Source organism: Chinchilla lanigera, unplaced genomic scaffold, assembly GCF_000276665.1.
Source record: "Chinchilla lanigera isolate Chin_1 unplaced genomic scaffold, ChiLan1.0 scaffold00012, whole genome shotgun sequence".
Lineage (NCBI taxonomy): Eukaryota > Metazoa > Chordata > Mammalia > Rodentia > Chinchillidae > Chinchilla > Chinchilla lanigera.
Window position 1 is genome coordinate 6,030,840 of NW_004955413.1, and position 17,339 is coordinate 6,048,178.

The following is a 17,339-nucleotide window of genomic DNA, read 5'->3' on the forward strand; positions in this document are numbered from 1 at the left end:
TTCTAAAGTAGTCAACATCACAGGAATAGAAAATGGAATGACTGCCAGGCATGGCAGCACACACCTGTAATCCCAGCACCTGGGAGGCTGAGGCAGGAAGATCACCGCAAGTTCAAGGCCAGTCTGAGCTACATAGTGAGTTCAAGGCCAGCCTAAACTATGTAGTGAGACCCTGTCTCACAAAAACCAAAAAGTGAAAGAAAAGAAAATGAAGTGAATAGTACTGTCAAGAGAAGGGCAGAGGGAAAGTGACTAGTTGCTGTTGAATGAACACAAGGTTTCATTTTGCAAGATGCAAAGTTCTGGAACTGCATGGCACAACAGATACACTTAACGCTATTGAAATGCACCCTGAAAACTATGAAGATGGCAATTATGCTGTGCAATTTTAACTGTATTTTTAAAAATTGGGTCCAGAATCAAAATTTAATAAACTGGGTAAAAAAATATTGGCTCAGCTCCTCATTAGGGACAAATAACTAGGTAAACCTGGATGCTTTATTTCTTTACCTGTAAAAGGGTAAAATATGAGTCTCTAACCAATGTATGGGGTAGTTGTGAAGATTAAATTAAATTGTACATGTTAAGCATTCAGTGGGCTTCCTTTAACAGTTACATACTTTTACTATACATCCTTTATTACAGATTAGCATTTAGTTCCAGAAATATGCACTTCATAAACTACCTTACTGTAATTGTCCTGCTATTTTAGAACAAATGGCCTGTTTCTGCACATACAACTTTTTCTGTAGAACATACAATCTATTCACCAATAGAGATATAAATGTTTGTTTAGGGGCTGGGGATTTAGCTCAGCGGCAAAAGCGCCTGCCTGGCAAGCGCAAGGTCGTGAGTTCGGTTCCCGGTACTGGAGAAAACAAAACAAAAAAAAAATGTTTGTTTATAGCTATATAGATATGCAATGGGTATTGTATAAGCATGCAAATGGGAACCCTCCACTCAGTGTACAAAAAAATGGATAAGCAGTATATTCCACTGATTTGGCTTTAAGTAAATGGCAGAAAAGGCTCTAATAAAGTGAAATGTTTACTCATTTATTAATCAAGAAATATCTTATAAGTGTTCCCTCTTTTGATGATCATAAATATTATCACTAGAATGTAACATTGAGATCGGAACAAAGTGTTTTTGCCGGCATGAAGATTCACTCAGGCTACTTGGGGACTTGGATGAGGGTAGGAGAAGCTTGGAAAGAGCTAAGGAACAACTTCTACATGAAGGAAAGCTGAAAGTACAAGCCAAGTAGAGTCTGTTAAGTATAAGAGCCCAGAACCACGTGGAACACATATTAAAAATAATCAACCTAAGACAGCCCTGGGAAATTGCACTTTAGCTAATTCACCAACTCAAGTCTTTAACCAGTGCCCTGCACAAAAGTGGTCTCAAATCCCTAAGCTTACAATATTTCATTTACTAATAATACCCCATTGAAACCCAAGATAAAAGAGGCAGATACTTTCAAAGTACAATTCTCCAGTTTCTAGAGATTACAAACTCTCTTCAGTGAGGCTGCATAGCTCCAGTGTTCCTATCTGCCTATGTACCAGGTAAACCAGCCAAGGAAATTTTTCTCAAGCTGCAGAGCCACAGACACTTTCTTTTATGCTCTTCAAATATGTAAGCACTAGACCCAGGGTCCTCCGCCATGGGAGGTACAAATCATGCCTGCATTTGATACAGATAAAAACAAAGGTCTTTCTCACTTACTATAGAGCCGAGATTTCTAGCTACTACTTAGGTGAAGCAATAAACTTACATAGGACAATCCATTCCTGACGTATGATCTAAAAATAATATTTTTATCTGATCCTCCAGGTCAAACACGAAGCTAATGCTCACTGCTATGACTATCAATGGCTGCCAGAAATAAATGAAGACGCATATCACACTGCTAATGCTGTGTTCTCCCTAAGCCATAGCTTTGTCCACCTTGAGCCCGAGCCTGGGAAACTACCATGTGGTGAAAATCACACGATCCAGGCACATTATATTCTAAATGGACAGGAGCTGAAGGAGCTCGTCTTCTATTATCTGGTGAGAAGCGAGGCCATGCTCTGACCCCTCCGTAGCCAGACGTCCTCTGTGGGGCAAGAAATGCTAACGCTGTTTGGGCATCAGTGTTTTGACTTCTCATCCATTTTTTTTTTTAATGTTTCACTTCTCATGGGTCTGATTATTGCCACGTCTGGAATAAGATGTCTTCTAAGGCAAATTAAATTTCCTTTTATTTCTTTTTTGCAGATAATGGCAAAGGGAGGCATTGTGCAGTCTGGGACACATGTGCTTGCCGTGGAGCAGGAAAATCGTGAGTACTTCCGTGCCCTCCACGTTCCTGCTGAATTCTGGCCCATTCGGCCTCACTCTACAGAAAGATCATGAATACTTTCAGGCAGAGATAATTTCCATCTGAGTACAACAAAGGGAAAGCTGTAGGGGGACAAGAGTCTTTCTTTCACTTTTATCAAATCTTTTTCTTCCCCTGATTCTGTTCAGATTATGTGCAATGTAGATGCTGTGTCTTTGCCATAAATACTTACGGGCCCTCTTCTCAAAATCAGAGCCATTTCAGAATTTTGTCAGAGAATGGGGAGGCGGGAAGATACTTTCTACATACCAGGTCTTGCACTGGGTCATTTATGTCTTTATAAAGATCTTATTTCTCATACAAAGGAAGTTACAACTTCTCAGGGATAAATTGGAGACTTCCACTATTAAATGAGACCTCTCTATGAGCAAATATAAACCTTTTAAAGGTTCTTTGATTCTAAAGGAGTCTGAAGACCAACTTGCTGGGAAATTATCAGCGAACTATTCCTTGGATGCTACTTTGACCCAACAGAGAAGCGTCATGGTGGACTGAAGTTCGTCCACACAAACATCAAAAAGTAATGATCAAAGCAGCAGCATCCTTCTCTTAAGGAGAAAAAAATGTTTGTGTCATAGAAGGGCAAAGAGGATATAAACACAAATACACTGTGTTAAACTCTCACTTTGGCATCTCATAACCTCATGCTCTAGTCCCCTCCTAAGGTGAGATCTAGATCAAACAGAAGCAAGGTAAATCTTGTCATACCTTTAGGTAGCATCAGAACTTTGTGTAGTTTAGATAAAGCTTAAAATTGATGAGAAGCTTATATGCAATGCATATAAGAGAAATGACATTCATAAAGTTTTTTTCAAATTCTAGTGCTCTTAGAGATATTTACTCCTTACATGTACCATTTATGATATCTCCTACTAGAAATAGTAAATACACTACAAGGCATCTAAAAAGATTTTTGCAGCAGAATAATTTTATTTCGGCCCTGGGGAGATGTCTCACCCATGGTTGTTTTCTTCCCCTCTCTCTGTGCTCCAGCAAAAGGCCACTTTTCCCTGTCTATCCCTGTGAAATCAGACTTAGCTCCTGTTGCCCGATTTCTCATCTATGCCATTTTACCTGATGGGGAAATCATTGGAGATTCTGAAAAATATGAGGTTGAAAATTGTCTACCCAACAAGGTGGGTTCTTTATATCATCAAATTTCAACATTTCAAGCTAGTAGTTATTACCATCACCACTGTGTTTTTTATCTGAGCAGTCAAACAGTTAAGTGAATTCTCTGGAGATGTTCAACAAGGCCAACAGCTGGTTCCTTTTGCAAAATTCTCTGTATAGCACCGTCTCCTACCAAATGTCACAGATCATACTTTCTTCTATAATGAAACATACAGCCCAGTTTTTGAGACTACAAATAAACAAAATAAAATACAGGAGCACTTAGACCCAACTGCATTCCAAATTTGGTGATCCTCATCATGTATCAAAGATTTTTTTAAAAACCTCAAAATTAGTAATTTATAAGAATAATTAGGAATTGTTACAATGGCTCAATGAAATTTTGAGGATCAAAGCAAAGTACAAAGGACAAAAATCTCAGTACTGGCATAATGCCAACCACAAAGAAGGCAAACAAAGTAGTTGTGCATGAAATTTTAGAAACATTTTCAAAGCACAGGTGAATACATGGTGAAATTCAGAAATGTGTTTTTCTGACATTTCCCCCCAATTTCACAGGTGAATTTGAATTTCAACTCAGCACAAAGTCTTCCAGCCTCAGGCACACACCTCCGAGTCACAGCTGCTCCTCAGTCCCTCTGTGCCCTCCGCGTTGTGGACCAAAGTGTGCTGCTCCTGAGGCCAGAGGCTGAGCTCTCCGCATCCTCCGTGAGTTCCCCTCCACCTTGAGATCTGAAGGGACTGTTCAAGGGGCCCCGAGAAAGGAGAAATGCTTGGGTAGAGTAAGATCTCTTAAAACTATATTGACCTGCTGGGCGTGGTGGAGCACGCCTGTAATCCCAGCACTCAGGAGGCTGAGGCAGGAGAATTACTGTTTGGGGCCAGCCTAAACTACAGAGTGAGTTCATGGCCAGCCTGGATTACACAGAAAGACTCTGTCTCAAAAAAAAAAAAAAGAAAAAAGAAAACTTATTTTAATCATTTGCTTAATGATCAGGGTTTTTCGTTTGTTTGTTTGGTACCAGGAATCAAACTCAGGACCTTGCACTTGCCAGGCAGGCGCTTGTACCACTGAGCTATATCCCCATCCACTAATGATCAGGTTTTGAGCTCTTTGTGTGTGTACTTTTCATAACAAGGAGGAAGGTAATTTCATATTATCTCTCCTCTTTCTGTCCATACACACGCGCGCGCGCACACACACACACAAACACACACACACACATGCTCTACTAGCTTAAACAGGTGAAAAAAGTTAATAAAAATTTATTAATATGGTGAGCCAAATAAAAAAATTTTAAAAGATAAAATGTAATGAAAGTTAACCATCAAAGGACTTCTGATTCATTCAGTTAAGATTCTTGCTCCAGATCATAGAGCAGTTCAAACCTAAATGTGTTGTCAGGCCTCCCACGCACACAGTACTGGAGAGAACATAGGACAGACTGTGAAAAATGCTAAACAAGACGTACAAATATGCAAGACAGAAGAAACGGTTAACTCTTACGGAGGAATCGGGAAGTCATTCATAAGTTATATTTATATGATGTAAAAGACATCATATAAATCCAAAGTCCCTGAAACCCCAGAGTCCCATAAACCAGTGATATGGGTTTTCAGTGTATCTTTAACATTTAAATCTGGGGGGGAGGTGAAAGTGAGGGGTAGTGAGGGGAAGTGAAGGGAGCTCCAAGATGATACGTGCACTTACCAATACCCCATGATTAACATAGTCATCGCATATCACAAACATGTATTAATAATTTTTTTAATTTTTGAAAAGCCTAATAGAAGTGATATTGTTGCTTATCCTAACACTCCACAGACTAAACAGCATTTCAGATATTTATTTTTATAAGGATTATAATAATACATTGAAATAATGTCTCAAACTGAACATAATTTCTGATAAAAATGTATATTATTATCCCTAATGTTCAAACATTAGGAAAAATGAATTACTATATAACTAACATTGGCAAATGAAATATTTTAAAATATGGAGTTAATATAAAAAATAGTACAAGGGTATGCTATCAACCTTATCTATTTAGTAGATAAGTAGTACAACAGTAGATAAATAGTACAAGGGTGTGCTATCACCCTTATCTACTTAAAGACATGTACGAATAGCTGTTTGTTCATATCATCAAATTTTCATTATGAGATAAATTGGAATAAGTTCTTACTGAAGTTTTTCTGTCAAAATTTCATAAAAGGGAACACTATATCTTTATTTCCCTAAAACAGAAACTTCAAAGAGAACATTTCTTACCTTTTGGTTAATCTAAATAAGATTTTAAATGAAAATATTAGAATACTTTTAAAGAAAATATTAAATACATTTCAACAGTGGAAGACAGGCATATGTGGTAATATTAATATTCTACCTTTGAATGACATAACTTTTAGTTCTCAAAGGTTTTTTAAATTATCATAACCCTGGTTGGTAGATAAAGCAGACAATCCTACTTAATAATAATGCCATAACTGTTTTGGTTAGCAGTATATCAAATTTAAATAAATATGATCATATTCACGTGTTTATTGCTAAAGAGAAAGCGGATGCTGTCCTTTTTCTGTAGTAGGATACTAATTCCTCTCAATCCTTGGTTAATGTTGTACTAATAAAGCACTTGGCTCTGAGTAATATTTATTCAATACATGTTTATTTAATACCTACTGTGTTTTAGGGGCTATTCTAAGTGCTAAGAAGCTAAAAGCGACTGGAAAAAGGAAACTCTATGTCTATGGAATTTACATATCCATAGCTGAGTCAGACAATACATGCTTTAGAAAAAAATTAAGCTGGGAGGGGAAATAGGGAATGTTAAGAGGGAATTGCCTTTGAGAAAGTGTCTCAGTTTATCAGACTATTCACTTTGCTAATCTATGTTTAATCAGTTTCACCCTTCTACCATATAGCACAGTGCACTTGTCAGCATTGTTACATGTCTTCGTCTTTTTGAACACATTTGAAAATACTACTTTCAGTACTTTATGAACTTATGTGTGGTGTGAAGATCCAGAGCATTTTGTTTCCATGGACAGTATACCTTAGAAAAACACTATCCTGTCCAGGAAAGAATATGTGTAGTACTTATTCCTGTGCCTGTTTAGAAACATGTTCAATAATTTTACTATAAACTGAGCCAGTTGCTAGCCACAAGACCGAGACAAAGCTATCAGTTCTTTCCGTTATGCCAAAGTCTTATTATATATTGCCTCACATAGAGCAGAACTTGGTTTCTCAATAAATAAAGTTTTATTTCCTTTTAGTATCAAGTCTAGTGTTTGCCTCTGAGTGGTACAGCCTAATAGTATTATGACCCTTGCTGAATTAGATGCAAATATTTCAGTTTTTTTCTGAAACTGGTAAACATTTTCATAATGGAAAAACTGCTCTGAGAAAATGATTTGCACCTGCTCTATAAGTTATCAAAGCAATGAGATCACTCAAAGAAAGACTGATGGTGGTTATTCTCATTCTTTACTTCTTACACTTAAAATATAAGCCACAAAGAAGATTCCCTTCATGTCCTCTGCATTACCCAGGTTTATGAGCTGCTACCAGTAAAAGATCTCACTGATTTCCCTGGGAGCTTGAGTCAGCAGAAAGAAAACAACGAAGACTGCATCAATCTTCCCAATACCTACATTAATGGAGTCCTGTTTTCCCCGGTACCCAACACAAATGAAAAAGATATGTATGGCTTCCTAAAGGTAAATCCTTTACGTTGGAGAGAGTCAGTACTTAAGGTTCTTAAAATATAGTGCATCCTTGAGGCTAAGGAACAGAGAGGTCAAATGACTTCTCCAAAGTGGCTAATTATAGGAGGTCTGCTAAAAGCCGCAGAATCAGGACAGGAATTTTTTGGACTACTAAACAAGTTTTCTTTCTTATTGAAATTCATGGTTTCATGATATTTACAACTGTCACTTACATAACATAATTGCCACTGACAGAGTTTCAATGACAAAATTAAGTTATCTCTGTAAATCTTCTAATGTTCATTCTATAACTGTGAGCATTAAAATTTAACATTAGACTAATTGGAGTGTTTGTTAAATTCAATGAAAAGAGGTATCTGCTTGTATATATTATATATTTTGTAATATGTATACACACATAAGGTGATCATTTCCTTTACAGGATATGGGCTTAAAGGTATTCACCAATTCAAAAATTCAAAAACCCCAATTATGTGCACGGGTGCAGCAGTTTGAAGGTGCACTGGCATATGCAAGATATCCAGGTAAAAATGTCTGACCTAAAATATTAAACCAAATAAGAAAAATTTTAATTACAAAAAATAGAGAAGGACTTGTGATTCAGATATTGTAAGATTCTTGCTCCCGGTTAAATAACAACACAAGCCCAAATCTGATCGCATCAACACTCCTACAGATGAAAATCTGGAAAGAACACAAAGCAGATTGTGCAAAGTGCTGGAAGACAGGTGCAGAGGTGAAAAATAAAGGAAAGGATTAGTTCTGCTTGAGGAGTTCAAAAGCCATTCAGGAGGAATTTGCTTCTGATAAGAGGAGATGTGTTGAAAGAGAAAATAAAATTTCCAGGCACAGTCTCAGTGTAAACAGTAATCAAAATGTTCACAAAACAGGACCACGTTCTCCTCAGTCAAACAAAAAACCCTTTTAACTTCCCCAAAACATCAGCCATTATTCACATAGAAACCGTACCATTTTTCAGTGATGTAAACTACTATTTAATGAACCACAGTGATCAGCATTTAGTCATATGTATTTGTCAAAACACAGTTGAATATAAGTTGAGTGCAAGCGAAAGGCCATCAGAAATCTAAGACTTCATTTAATGAGAAACAAATGGCCATGCACTTGAAATTTACTATAAATTTTAATCATTGACTATTATCATACATTTTTATTTACAAATTACTTAGTCCTGTAAGATTTAAAGTAAGATTCTTATACAAGAATGCAATATATATTCCTGTATGAGAATACATGAGATGTGACCAAAATATATGGTGATTAAAGCTTTAAATGCTTTTTATAGTAAAAAACATACTGGCATGAATCCCCTTCAAGATAATCCCCCTTGCTTCAAATACACTTATCTCATTGTTCTTACCACCTCCTGAATCAGCTCTGGAATTTTTTTTAATGAGCCTCTTTACAAGATTGCTTCAAAACTACAGCAGATAGGACAGCTGAGTGCCATCAATCGAAAAGGCAGGCTTGTAAAAATGTTATGGCGTGTCTTCACCCACCTTGTTCATAGGATTTAATACCATGCTGCTTGTGGCTCTCCCCCAAAGTCAAAATGACCATGAAAGGTAAATTTTTGAAACCAGTCCAGAAGATTGAGGCAACCTTAACAACCCAGCACTCATAAAAGAGGACTCCAGAACTGCTTCAGAAAGTGACAAGAATGGTGGGATTAAGTGTGTTGGAAGGGAGGGTAGTTAATTTTGATGCACTGTGTCTCTTGCTGGTATAAATTTTTTAACTTATAAATTCACTGTATATTTTATCATACCACATCAATGCATATTTTCCTCAGAAAACTGCCCATTAAATATTTACCAGGATGAGAGAACTTAACACAGGTTTTCTGACACAGTATGGAATAAAGGGTCTTTTCTGCCCTTGATCTTTTCACTCTTATAAACTGTTTCTCAAACTCACCGTCTTGACTGCTCTATTACTGTTGTTCTTTGTTTCCCCAGAGGAGCCCACCTACAGCAACTTGACCCTCACCAGGTAGTTCTCTCTCCACTTAACACAGTGAGAGGCTCACAGGACCCCACAGAGTCCTGCTCCACAGACAGCCCAAGGTGTTCTTCCATAGTCTCCATATTCTCAACCTGTGGTTCTCTTCCTCAGCTCAGCTTGTTCTCATACTTCAGAATTCAGCAGAAACATCTTCTCCTCCTGGAAGCTGCCCCCTCAGTACCCAAATGCCAACTCCTGGTTCCTATTTCACCACTCTACCTATTTCTTTTTAAAAAAAGTTTTTTAAACTAACAAAACAACAATGAAGACAAAATCAAAACAACACAAAAACAACAAAAACGATACATGACCTCAAAACAAAATGATAGGAAATAACAACGGTTGCTACATTACATAGTGTTATCTTCAATGAAGTTGCTCCGTCCACCAGAAGTAAGAATGTAAGATTGATCAAACAATCAAAGACAGTAACAAATCATAAAAAAACATTGGGAATGACGCAGAGCTTCATCATACAAGATGGTAGGAGTTCATCAGTGGTTCTTATACTGCATATTATTGTTTTCAGATCAGTCATTCTGACTACCAGATTCAAGCATGCAAAATTGGTCAAGAAAAAAGAAAATTTTAAGCATTGACTATTCCTTTCAATAAACCACAGACATCAGCAATACATTTTGCTGATGTCTACCTATTTCTCTAGTAGCATCTGTTAAAATATCTCATGAGCATCATCTTTATATCAGCTGTTTTTATTGTCTCTTCTGTGAAAGAAGGAGCTCCATTTCGATCCAGAAGTGGTGTATCCATAGCACAGAGCTTAAACAGTGCAGAGCCTCCCAAAGAGACTGTACGAAAGTACTTCCCTGAGACATGGATTTGGGACTTGAAGGAGACAGAGTAAGTAACTTCTTTTATATATTAGATTCAATAAGATAGACACCCTCACAGTTTCTAATGCTTAGATAATTTTTCATTTATTTTACATATTTAAGATATACATTTATATACATACATAGTGAAATCATTTCAAGCAAATTAACATATCCATCATCTATTATGGTTACATTGTGTGTGTGTTAAGACAACCTAAAATCTATTCTCTTAGCAAATATCCGGTATACAGTACTTTAACTGTGGTCTGCATGCTGCTCATTAGATCTCTAGATGTATTCATCCTACATAACCACCACTTGGTTCCCTTTGACCAGCTTCTCTTCATCACCCCACCACCACTACATTCTGTTCCTCTCTTTCTATATATTCAAAATCCTTAGATTCCAGATGTAAGACATACAGTATTTTTCTTTGTGTCTGAGCCCCCATATTTCTATGAGGAGATGTTTTAAATTCATTAGGGTTTATACCCAGAAGAGGGATTTGTTTTTATGTATCAGCGTAGTTTCCTATAAGTCTGTACCAATTTATATTCCATCCAACTGTACAGAGGTTTCCTTCTTCACACCCTTACCAACATTTTTAATTCTCTTTTCTTTTTTTAAAGTACTCATCCTAATAGATGTGATGTGATAATTTCTTATGGTTTTCATCTGCTTTTTCCTGATGATTAGGGGTGTTGAGTGCATTTTCATGTACCTGTTGGCCATTCTCATGTCTCCTTTGGAAAACTGTCTCTCAATTACCCTGACTGGTATTTAATCAGATTTTTATTTTGTTTGTTAAGTGTTTTGTTTTTGCTATGGAGTTGTGAGTTCCCTTATATATTTACTGTATATTAATTTCTTATCAAATAGAGGATTCACAAATATTCTTTCTATCAATAGGAGGCTTTTCATTTTGTTTAGCACTTTGAGTTTTTTTGTTTTTTTATTTTAAAAATAAAAGGAGGAAAACATTAACAGACAGACAACCTTTTACAAAGTAGCAAAAGAACAGTACAGACAATACAGAGTTACAATCAAAGTGGTAGGAAATTAACAACGCTTGCTGTATTACCCTCAGTGGATAAGAACTTAAGGACAGCCTCAAACTATACATTTTGGGGGCTGGGAGTTTAGCTCAGTGGCACAAGCACCTGTCTGGCAAAAGCAAGTTCCTGAGTTTGATTCTTGGTACCAAAAAAAAAAAAAAAAAAAAAAGGAAAAAGAAAAACATGATACATTTTGCTTATTACTATAATTATTTCCCAATTATATGTGTATAAGAGATTCTGACATAGATTAGAACTGGAAACAGAGTTGGAAGAAATGGTCTTATATTTTGCTATATCAAGCCTTGATTATGCCCTTCATTGTTGGTATTTCTGGAGAATCATTTAGAGTAAAGTCACTTATAAACACTTCCAGGACAGCTTGCTTTCTGTCTGTCTTGGTTACTTTTCTCTCGTTGCTGGGACAAAATACCTGACAAAATACCGCCAAAAATTAAGGAAGAAAGGATTATTTCACTTACAGTTTGTGGAGGTTTTAGTCCATACTTGGCAGGTTACAAGGCAGAGTGAAACATGGCAGAGGGCTACAGCTCATGGCGGCAGAACACAGCAAAAGCAACAAGCACAAAAGCCAGGAATGGCCGCAAACAGCCTCTTCCTCTCCTTTACATATGCAAACTATCACCCCAGGGTGGGTGTAGCTCTCACACCCATAATCAATCAAACTCCAGAAGCCTGCCCCATGACCGCATGAGGCTTTGGGGGGACATCCAGACACAAACCATAACACTGTGCCTCGTGTTGCCCCCTTCCTAGCTCCTCAGGCGTGGCTGAAGTAGCAGTCACAGTCCCAGACACCATCACTGAGTGGAAAGCCAGGGCCCTCTGCCTGTCTGAAGACTCCGGACTTGGTCTTTCCCCCACTGTCTCCCTCCGAGCGTTCCAGCCCTTCTTCCTGGAGCTCACGATGCCTTACTCTGTGGTCCGTGGCGAGGCCTTCACACTCAAGGCTACTGTCATGAACTACCTTCCTGACTGCATCCGGGTAAGGAGCTGTCTTTCCTAAACTGAACACAAGGTGACAGTCAAGTAAATTAACGATTGCATTTTTAGGAATTCTGACAAATGCTTTTGTATACAAGATGTGATCAATAAAGAAATAATACTATCAGAGAAGTATTTATATGATCTATATATAGATACAGATAGATAATAGTTGCTGATATCTAAATGCCAAATTGAAAAATAAATGCCAAATTCCAAAAACAAATTTCTAGCCCTTATCAAGCCCTTTTAAATTTAGTACCTTGTGCAAAATAAAATTTCTGACAAAGATCAGAGTCCTGGACGTGCACAAAGCCCTGGGCTCACCTCTAGCACTGCAAAGAAGAAGAGGAAAAAAGACCTCTGACATGGACAGCAGATAGCAGTGCTTTCTTTCTTGCCAGATAATCCAGGATTCCACTTCTACATTCCCGGGCTTTTCCTAGCTCACTCATTACACTCAGCCTCATTTTAAAAGTTACTTGCAAGCGTCTTAGCTTTGCTGGAACCACAACTATGTAGATATTGTATGTTCTGCTGGGAGAGCAGAGGGAATGGTCAGGCCTGTCTGCTAGGCCAACAAAGCAGAGCTCACACAGGCAAGGGGCCATCGTGGCCTTTCCTCTCTTCTGTCCACCACACAAAAGACCAAGCTACCCCCAAAATGCTAAGATCTCAATGCAAATTCACCATAACATTCGAAAGGTGTTTTGTTTTCATTTATACTGTCATTTCTATTCAGTACCCTGAAATCTCACCGTTTCTTTGATACGCTTCAAACACATCGTCCTCCGGTCCCCTTCTACCTCTAATCCCTTTGTGTCTTTGTGGTTTCAGGTCAGTGTGCAGCTGGAAGCCTCTTCCAAATTCCTAGCTGCGCCTGTGGTTAAGCAACAAGAGTCTTACTGTGTCTGTGGGAATGAGCGGCAAACTGTGTCCTGGGCTGTGACCCCTAAGTCACTAGGTGAGGGGCACACTCCTAGAGTACGTAATTTTCTGCTCAGAGAGTGAATATCTCGGTCCTTAGAGCCCGCGCTACTTGCCTCAAGCATGGACCTCAAGGTGGGAAGATTTTTTTCCTTTCACCCTAGCATGCCTGGAAGGATCTCCACATTTTCACCTCCACCTCTGCGAGGATTCTCAAGATTTTTTGCGGCTCCCGTTCCTGTTTTTTTGTTTTTATGAAACAAAAGCTTAGAGGGCATTTAGCATTTGTACATCTTAAGTTTGGAAGCGTAGAGGAAGGAATGGTACTTATCTTTGCTGTACTGTTTTTCAGGAAAGGTGAATTTCACTGTGAGTGCAGAGGCACTGGAGTCCTCCGAGCTCTGTGGAAATGAAAAGACTGTGGTGCCTAAAGACGGAAAGAAAGACACAGTTATCAAGCCCCTGTTGGTAGAAGTAAGTAATGCTGCTGCTCTGATTGCCCACACTGAGTCACAAAAAACAGCAGTGAAAACAGTTAGGATTCCAACTTTGTCTTTTACCTTGGAACTCTATCTTGTATTTCAGTTGACTTGTTGGTACATATTTGGGGTCTATAATGTTCACATTCCTTGTGGGGAGCTGATACATGCACATAATAAATCTTAACTCCTTTTCCATCATCTTTCCCTTCCCCTCCCTCTCCCATCTACTCATTCCTTTCCCTATCTTCATTTTTATTAACTTGTATATAAGGAGAGATAATAAATAATCCATAATATCCGTGATAACCTACATGTGTTGATTCTAGGATAATTATAGCATGTAGATCATATAGATGTTTCACAATATTTTCCTTCTTTATCCCTCTCTACCTATTTATCATCTCTGTCTCTTTGTCTCAGGATTTGTTTTCCTTCCTTTCTCCTCACATTCCTTTATCGGATTTGTTTTCCTTCCTTTCTCCTCACATTCCTTTATCAACCTGCCTTCATAGTGCTTATATTTATAGAATCTGTCCCTACAGTCAAATTCAAACCCTTTTCTTCACTTCTGAGAGATCTGTGGTTCCCCTATCGGTGTCCGTGTCCTGAAAGTCAGTCTGTTCTGTGTCTAATTTTTCTTCTTCTTACCTAAAGCCTGAAGGAATACAGAAAGAAGCAACATTCAACTCTCTGGTTTGTCCGTCAGGTAAGGGTCATCATTATACATGAATAACATTGATTAAAACTTGAATAGCATTTTAAATCCAGAGAATCTTTTTATTTTATTTCTATACTTTCCCTGCATTGTAAGATCTGAAGTATCGTTAAAACAGAATCACAGCATCACATATCAAATTTTTGTCTTCTTTTGAAATGTAACTGTCCAGACAGGGGGAAGTCGTGATTGTGGGTGAAATTCTAAACGTCTCAGAATTCCAATAGCCTTCTTTTAGGAATTCTTTTAAAAACTGTTCTATTAAAAGAGGAACAAATTTTCAGGGATAGTTAAATATAAGGCATAATCTGACTTCAGAATTACAGAGCTCTTCCAAAAGACACATTGCAGAAAGAGTTTTCATGTGGCTTATTTGTTTCTTTCTGTAGGTAGTGAAATATCTGAAAAATTACTCCTTGCTTTGCCAGAAAATGTGGTAAAAGAATCTGCCCGAGCCACTGTTTCTATTTTGGGTGAGTGTCCAGCCCCTAGAGGGTGGGGGCATTAACAGCTTCTACTATATTTCCTTTCTGTAAATATTTATCCAAAATAATAAACATAATTTTAATTTCTTTATTCTTCCATTCTTTTGTTTTGTTTTGTTTTTCTCCGGTACCGGGAACCAAACTCATGACCTTGCGCTTGCCAGGCAGGCGCTTTTGCCACTGAGCTAAATCCCCAGCCCCTATTCTTCCATTCTTGAGACTTCTTTATTAATGCCAATATACTTCTGTCTGGAAAACTTATCTTTTCTTGTTAAAAATAAAAAGACATATTTTAGACCAGCTAATTACTCTTTTCTTTTTAATACTTTGGATAGATTATAATCTCTAACCTTTATGACTTCCCATCTCTCCCATTCTCCAGGAGACCTATTGGGCTCTGCCGCACAAAACATACAGAATCTCCTCCAGATGCCTTATGGCTGTGGAGAACAAAATATGGTTCTGTTTGCTCCTAACATCTACGTTCTGGATTACCTAAACGAAACACAGCAGCTAACTCCAGAGACCAAGTCCAAGGCTATCAGCTATCTCAGCACTGGTGAGCGATCGAGCGAGTTAGTACAGTGTTACCTTAAATGATTTTCCCAGTAGGTTTGAATTCTTATCAATACTATTTTATACAACCTTATCTCAGTATGTTACTACTATGATAAGAATAGTATGATGGTCAATTTTATAGAAACTACCCACTCTCCAACTCCCAGTAAAATCAGGACTCAGAACCTACTAACACATAACAGAGAAATTTAGAAAAGTCACAAGAGAGACCAAAGCTTTTGAGTAATTTCTCTGGCTTCAGCATGTACTTAAAGCTTTCCTGTTGATTCACTGACCTTTCATTCCAGGTTACCAAAGACAGTTAAACTACAAGCATCGTGATGGCTCCTACAGCACCTTTGGGGAGAGACATAGCAGGGGCCAGGGCAATACCTGGTAAGAGAAGGCCAACTTTTTGAGCCTAATTTTTATGCCAGCTTTTTTCCATATATTACCAAGATTATATTCACAGCTACTCTATTAGGATTTGTATTTTAGACCTATTGTGGATTATACTAACTGCACCAATATTAATTAGCAAGGTAACAAAAAAAAGACTGATATTCAAATACATATGGGTTAGACTTGTTTCCAAACTTCATCCTTAATAATACGCCAAGGTATTTTCTCTAAAATAGCTCCCATAATTGAGTTTTTTAAATGATATAGCAGTAACTATATTGTATAACTTCCAGATAAACAATATTAATCTCTGCATATATTGCCTTTTTTAGATCATACTTATCTTGACTAAAAATAAATACACTTGATGGAAATAATTGAGAAGGCAACAGTGATATGAAACATATTTTTTAAATCCTTAAGGTGAAGCAAATTAGATGTTATTGTATATAAGAGCTGCATATGAGAAGGTTCTGTCATCTACAGAATGAAATCTCTAAAGAGAAGATAATATTTAAAAGCCTTTCATAAATAACCAAGAAGGGTAAATTAGAAGTACATAGACATCCTGTGGTAAGGGAGAGTAAGTCAGCCAGGAAACACTAAACCTAGCACGTTAGTCAAGGAGATCAGAGCTAAAAGGAGATAAGCGCTGTTAGTACACAAGAATTCTAGGTAGACCTCAGAAGTGTCCCACCAAGCCCTTTGCTGTAAAGTGGCTGTTAAAGCATTGTAACATCACCACTTCCTCCCCTCTCAGGCTCACCGCCTTTGTACTGAAGACTTTTGCCCAGGCTCGAAAATATATCTTCATTGATGAAACACACATTACCCAACCCCTCTTCTGGCTCTCCCAGAAGCAGAAAGACAATGGCTGTTTCAGGAGCTCCGGGTCACTGCTTAACAATGCCATAAAGGTGAATTATTCCAACACTAGTTGTTATTTGTTTGTTATAATATCTACAAACATGAAGAGAGGACATGATAATGTAAAAAAGTAAAATCTGGATACAACCAAGAAAGAGGGGGTGGAACTTAGATCGGCTGTGGCACTTGGCCCAGTGGGGACCGATGTAAATTCCACAACACCACAGAATAGGAAGACCCGATCAACGATATCCTCAGAAGCTGAACTGCTCAAATCTCTTCCTCTTGCATATTCACAGGGAGGAGTAGAAGATGAAGTCACCCTCTCAGCTTATATCACCATTGCCCTCCTGGAGATCCCACTTCCGGTCATTGTAAGTAGCAGCTTTCACCTGCAGAAAAGATCGATCTGGATACAATGAAACCACTCACCCACTGTCTGAAACACTAACGTACTTGAAATAAAATGTCAGCTCTCTTATGCAGCGCCAATGTTTCCCAGATCAACAAAGAATTTAGTCAATCCATTAAGAAAGATTTACATACAAAATAGCTAAGATAATTGTACTACTAATTTCTATTAATTCATTGAAAAGAACAGTTAGTGCTTATATTATTTGATCAATTTTGCATGCCTATATTTGGTCATCTGAGCAACTACTTTGAAGATAACAATATGCAAAATAATAACCATTGCTAATTTCCTATCATTTTGGTTTGAAATTCTGTT

The 17,339-nt window shown here is 37.8% G+C and overlaps 1 protein-coding gene across 1 annotated transcript in view; it reads left to right on the forward strand.

The window, feature by feature from the left end:
* The window catches only part of LOC102021956 (alpha-2-macroglobulin), a 42,910-nt gene that overhangs the window by 11,383 nt on the left and 14,188 nt on the right, over positions 1–17,339 (forward strand). The window contains exons 12-27 of the mRNA XM_005378889.2: positions 1,837–2,055; positions 2,263–2,326; positions 3,380–3,522; positions 4,079–4,228; positions 7,076–7,243; positions 7,674–7,776; positions 10,012–10,138; positions 11,946–12,174; positions 13,011–13,137; positions 13,453–13,574; positions 14,237–14,288; positions 14,687–14,770; positions 15,165–15,341; positions 15,649–15,736; positions 16,503–16,659; positions 16,909–16,983. Coding sequence (XP_005378946.1) covers positions 1,837–2,055; positions 2,263–2,326; positions 3,380–3,522; positions 4,079–4,228; positions 7,076–7,243; positions 7,674–7,776; positions 10,012–10,138; positions 11,946–12,174; positions 13,011–13,137; positions 13,453–13,574; positions 14,237–14,288; positions 14,687–14,770; positions 15,165–15,341; positions 15,649–15,736; positions 16,503–16,659; positions 16,909–16,983 — 2,085 coding nt within the window. The remainder of the gene's footprint in view (positions 1–1,836; positions 2,056–2,262; positions 2,327–3,379; positions 3,523–4,078; positions 4,229–7,075; positions 7,244–7,673; positions 7,777–10,011; positions 10,139–11,945; positions 12,175–13,010; positions 13,138–13,452; positions 13,575–14,236; positions 14,289–14,686; positions 14,771–15,164; positions 15,342–15,648; positions 15,737–16,502; positions 16,660–16,908; positions 16,984–17,339) is intronic.